Source organism: Myotis brandtii, unplaced genomic scaffold (genome assembly GCF_000412655.1).
Source record: "Myotis brandtii unplaced genomic scaffold, ASM41265v1 scaffold766, whole genome shotgun sequence".
Taxonomy (NCBI): domain Eukaryota; kingdom Metazoa; phylum Chordata; class Mammalia; order Chiroptera; family Vespertilionidae; genus Myotis; species Myotis brandtii.
In genome coordinates, this window is record NW_005371060.1 from 119,513 (window position 1) to 125,317 (window position 5,805).

Genomic DNA, 5,805 nt, shown 5'->3' on the forward strand with positions numbered 1-5,805 from the left:
ACTCCTCATTATTAGGATTTGACCTCCAATAGCTTTTCCTGACACTGACTATAAACTAGAACTTCTACGGTATGGTTTACAATTATTTTCGAAACTGAAATAAATGCTTTTGTGATTAAACTCTACTCTCCATTAACACAGAATTGGTATTGGTTTTTACTTGAAACCTTCAAAAGACATTATTAGTTTGTTGCCAGTTTTAAAGGGACACAACTGTAAATAAGATTTGAAACAGAGGCCCTGATAAAGCTTAAACGGAATCCTTTTCCACAACTCCAGTTTTATTTAGACTTTATGTGGTTGCACAGACACGCTTAGAGAAGATATATTTATATTACATATAAATATAGATAATGAGTTTCTGACAAATGATTGTTAATGAAAATTTATTAACTATATAACCTTGAATACCAGAGAAACTTCAATATGAACAAATCAACACTAAGTTCCCAGTTCATAAACTTTGGTTGTATGATGATGCCTTAAGCACCAAGGAACAAACAATAATCCTAATTTAAAAAGAAAAAGAAAAAATCCCAAGAAACAAAAAAACCCTCAACTCTCTTGAATCTAGTTTTTTTAAACATCATTTGGGGAAATTCTCTCTTATTCTACCTTTTTTTCCATCTTGGTCAGTTTCTATAACCATTATCAATAAAAATTGATGAGGGAAAAAAGGACAGAAAAACTATAACAGATAAAGGTGATGTCTCAAAATAGCTATTTCTGGAAATTATTCTGTCTTAAATACAAAATTGTTTTAACTTAGGAGATTTGAATTATATAACATGAATGAAAAAAGCCCAGCTCTTAGTTTTCTAAATTCAAAATCTCAGACAATGTAATCTTAACAAGAGCTGGGATGAGAGGCCCCTGGAGAGAGCTTTAGCAGACCCAGCTGAAGAGATTCGTGGACTGCAACTTCTTCCCTGGCGCTACTGGGTCTGTGGTACAGAGGCCATTGGTATAATACACAGGCATCAAAAAAGAGACCTGATGGGATGAGCCCAACCTTTCATGGGACTTCCCAAGAAATCTGACGGGCAAAAGGAAGAACAATCAGAGTGGAGATTGAAACAGGATAAGTGAAAAAAATATATATCTAAGTTTACACAAGTCCAGATGGAGGGGACTTGGATGTACAAACTGACAACTGCATACGTGGAGAAGGGATCCTTGCACACAAGGGTGGATTATACACACATTCTATTAAGTCAGTTCATATATTACACCTGACAATTCACACAGGATGTTTCTGCAAGGAGGTGGAAGGAGGTTCTAGTCACTCTGCTCCTCAGGCCCCAGTCCTTTGTCCTGGCTGGTTGGTGGTCTCCGCACAGGACTCAACGGCCTGGTATATGAATGGGTAAAGCTTCATGTCTGGTCCGGGGGTGGAACAGTTTCTACATTCTTCATTGTAATAGCGTAGCAACAGCTTATATACTTCTCCTGGGGAGTAAAGGGCAAGACCAATTTGCACATTAAGGTATATAGATGGATGGAACTACTAAACAACACTCAGTTTTATCTTAATCTAAATAACATGTTTAAATCTGAAAATAGAGTATGAATTTCATATGCCTGGAAGGCTTTCCTGACATAAAGATAAAAATTTTAAAAATACCTTAAAGAAACTATTTATTAGCTCATGATTCCAACAAGCTATATACAGGGTGGGGCAAAAGTAAGTTTACAGTTGTGGGTACATGAAACAGAGTTCATTCTTGTATTATTATGTATTAATTACTGTACTATTTTCCATCCGAACAACTGTAAACTACTTTGTCTCCGTGTGTCGCACATTATCCACACATCCTTTGGGAGTCTGCAGCAGCTCTGATTCTGCACTGGGCTCTCCTGTCCAGCGGAAACACTAGGTGAGCAAGCTGGCATGTCTGCTAAGCAGAGCTCAGAATGAGGCTTCTTAGGATTGAACTTGCCCCCTACGCTTCCTTCCTTTAGTTTTCTGTATACACAAACATAAAAGTGGACACTAACCCCAGCTTCTTAGCCTTTACTTTAATAAGATGATATACCCTTTCAAAACTGTGAATGACACTTTGCCAGAAAACAATGATCCTACCAATGACGCCTCTCTAAAACTTTGCCTCCCCTCCTCAAAAATCACACTTGATTTTTTTCTTATTCACTGTGATCCATCCAGATTTGGCAGGTGCCCCTCCTAAATCCATTGGATAGCAGTGTCAAGACTGTCTCCTACTTACCAACAGTCAGTTTCCTTTCGGTAAGAAAAGTGTGCATGCTGTAAATGTCTCTCATCAATTCCGAGTCCCCAAAGGTGAAATAAACCACATCCCGCTCAGCTACAGCAGCTGCCAGTATCTGTATTAAGGCTGCGGCAAGAGAGAAAACACAGCTATATTATGACACTTCCATGAAGACACTGTTAGTTCTTTCAACCAGCTAAATTATAGCTGGTGTGCCTGAGAGGAATCCTGCATTAAAAGATTTATAAACCCGATAGACACATTAGAAATGGCAAATACAGGGTGGGCATAAATCATCTACTTGTGTGACTGTTCAGACCTGCTGCCGAGACTAGCATTAAGCCACAGAATTCCCATCAAGCACCTTTGTGGGAAGACAAAGGAAGGGGCATTTTGAGGCAGCAGAGCTAAGGCACTAAGGTGGTATTTCTTCTTGCTTATACTAATCTGGAACTAAATTTTTTGTGTTTGCTTACCTGATTATTTTGTCTCATTACACAGCCACTGGTCTTTGTACCACAGGAGTCTCTGTGATTTTCCTTGACCAGTATACTTGGGAGGCTGCAATGCTCTCATTAACCCTCAGCAAGCATCTCACTCCTCCTGCACTCCCACCCCTACCCAATCACCGCAGCCTGGAGTGATTGCTACTGAGAACACTGGACATAACTCTGCGTGCTGGGATGGGAAATCACTCAGAACCACTGTCTCCAGGAATCAAAGTTACAAATCACTGAAACTCAAGGATGTTTCCAAAAATTAAGTTTCTTGTAATCTTTATCTCAATAGACAAAATTTAATTTAAATAACAACAAAACTGAACACAGGTATAATAAATGCCCTTTTCTAGTTATATATCTTTTTCCTTAAAAAAAAAAGGTGGAAATAAAACTAAAAGTTTTAGTATGGTTTTGAATTTTGAGAGCATGTTAATATTATACACTTCAAAAAATAAAATTAAAACAGTAAGAATGGGGCCCTAGATGGTTTTCTCAGTGGTTAGAGCATCGGCCTGTGGACTGAAGGGTCCCTAGTTCTATTCCAGTCAAGGGCACATGCCCAGGTTGTGGGCTCAATCCCCAGTGGGGGTCGGGGAGGGCGCACACGTGTGGGAGGCAGCCGATCAATGATTCTCTCTCCTCAGTGATGTTTCTAACTCTCTCTCCCTCTCCCTTCCTCTCTGAAATCAATAAAAATAATTAAAAAAAATCAAACCCAGAAAAAATGGGAATGATGCCCTAGCCAGTTTGTCTCAGTGGTTAGAGCGCCGGCCTGTGGAGTGAAGGGTCTTGGGTTCTACTCTGGTCAAGGGCACGTCATACCTCAGTTGCAGGCTCACCATCGGGTGCCAGATGCCGAGCTCACAGGTGGCGAATGCAGCTGCAGCAGCGCAAGACTCTCCCACAGACACTCCCCCTGTGCGTTCCTCCCCCATCGGGACTGGGATCAGGACTGGGATTGGGACGGATAGGGACTGACTGGGGTGTGTGTGTGGGAGGCAATCAATCAATGTGCCCCTCTCACATCAATGTTTCTCTCTCTCTGTCTCTCCCTTCCATTTTCTCTAAAAAACCAATGGAAAAAATATCCTCGGGTGAGGATTAACAAACAAAAAGAATCGGAATGAGGAGAAACCTATAATGGAAAGCAAATGAAAACAAATGAGCCAAATTTTATTTCAAAAGAATAACATAACTACACCGAAGGGAAAGGAAAAAGGAAGGATGAAAGAAAGAACGAATGTAACTTATGAACACAATATTTGACTAATACATCCTCAGTATTGGGCATGAAGGAAAGAATTACAAACTCCCCACTCTTTTTACTAGGTTTGCTTACCATAGTAGTACAGGCAAAGCATTTCTGAAAGTATTTTAGATACATTTCAGGATTGAGCAAATGAGTAAATGTTGATACTGCTGGGAGCTGGGGTTCTCTCTAATGGGAAAAGACAAATAACTCTGGGAGGAAATACATTGCAATGGAAGACACCGGTATGTGCTCATGACATCCCCAATATGTGTGTGTGTGTGTGTGTGTGTGTGTGTGTGTGTGAGAGAGAGAGGGAGAGAGAGAGAGAATCTCCTACTTTGCTGAAAAAGTCTAAAAGAGGACATCCCAGTAGCAATGAGCATACCTAGTGCCCAGATCTTGGTATCTAATACCATTCCCCTAAAAGGAGCAGGACTCCTCAGGGAAATGCCTGATTCCACAATAGGGACAGGACAGGTACAAGATGAGTTCAAAATATTTTTCTACACCAGAAAGTAAGGATATGTTAAAAAAAAATGGTGGGAGAAAAAATTGGTGGGAATGGGTCACATGGATACAGGGACCAATTTGAAGAAGCTCTCACTAGCCAAATCTGGAAGCTAAGTACCAAAATATTAAGTACAGTAATAAATTACAAACTACTGAAAAAATATGAATTGCTGAGTCCACACTGATAATACATAATAAACAGAGAAGAGGAAGGAGAGCTCTTGCTCAGGAGAAAGCCAAAGACTAATAATCAGTAAGTTGGAGAGACCACTAGAATGAGATAATCCTCTTTTTGCAACCATCATGGCAAAGATTGGATCCAGCAAAAATCATTAAAGGATGCTAAATCTACGGTAAATTTTGTCTTCAAGTGTCTGATTAGCTACAAGAAAGGAAAAAAAAAATCCAAAACCTACACAGTGGAGAGATTAGACAACATCTTTACTGGATGATCAAAATTAACATCACCAGTGGGGTCAGATGGCCATCATGTGCCTTAGACACTATCACCTGTGCAATGCTCTGAGCATGCAGAGACTCAAGCTAATCAAGAGCAAACAGCAAACAAACCCAAGGAACACTGTATTCTTAAAACATGTCGATGACAGAGAAGACAAAGAGAGCTGTGGAAACGCTCCATATTCAAAAGGAGGCTATAAGTCATGACAATTAAATGTAATATCTGTCTCTAGACCCTGTACTGAAGGGCAAAAAGGCTATCCATGATTTTACTAGGCCACTTGACAAAACTGGAACATAGATGATACAGTAGATAAAAATATTCAATCAAGGCATAATTATGAAATTAATAACTATAATGTGTTTTATATAAAAACTAGAGGCCCGGTGCATGAAATTCGTGCACTTGGGGGGGGGGGGGAGTCCCTCAGCTTCGCCTGTGCCCTCTCACAGTCTGGGAGCCCTCAGGGGATGTTCGACTGCTGGCTTAGGTCCACAAGGAGCGGGCCTAAGCCGGCAGTCAGACATCCTTAGCACTGCTGCAGAGGTGGGAGAGTCTCCCGCCACCACTGCTGCGCTGGCCAGCCATGAGCCCACATCTGGCTGAGTGGCGCACCCCCTGTGGGAGTGTACTGACCACCAAAGGGCAGTTCCTGCATTGAACGTCTGCCCCCTGGTGTCAGTGCGCGTCTTAGCGACCAGTCGCTCGGCCGTTTGGTTGATTTGCACATTAGCCTTTTATTATATAGGATGTTTTCTTTTCTTTTTTAAAAATATATTTTATTGATTTTTTACAGAGAGGAAGAGAGAGGGATAGAGTTAGAAACATCGATGAGAGAGAAACATTGATCAGCTG

The 5,805-nt window shown here is 40.8% G+C and overlaps 1 protein-coding gene across 2 annotated transcripts in view; it reads right to left on the minus strand.

Annotated features, from left to right (window-relative positions):
* Nucleotides 1-244: 244 nt before the first annotated feature.
* PARG (poly (ADP-ribose) glycohydrolase) overlaps nucleotides 245-5,805 on the minus strand; it is a 192,857-nt gene continuing 187,296 nt past the window's right edge. For both annotated transcript variants that reach the window (XM_005883121.2, XM_014530716.1), the window contains exons 17-18: nucleotides 2,226-2,354; nucleotides 245-1,449 (exon numbers count right to left, since the gene is read on the minus strand). In XM_005883121.2, coding sequence (XP_005883183.1) covers nucleotides 1,295-1,449; nucleotides 2,226-2,354 — 284 coding nt within the window. In that variant the 3' untranslated portion in view covers nucleotides 245-1,294. The remainder of the gene's footprint in view (nucleotides 1,450-2,225; nucleotides 2,355-5,805) is intronic.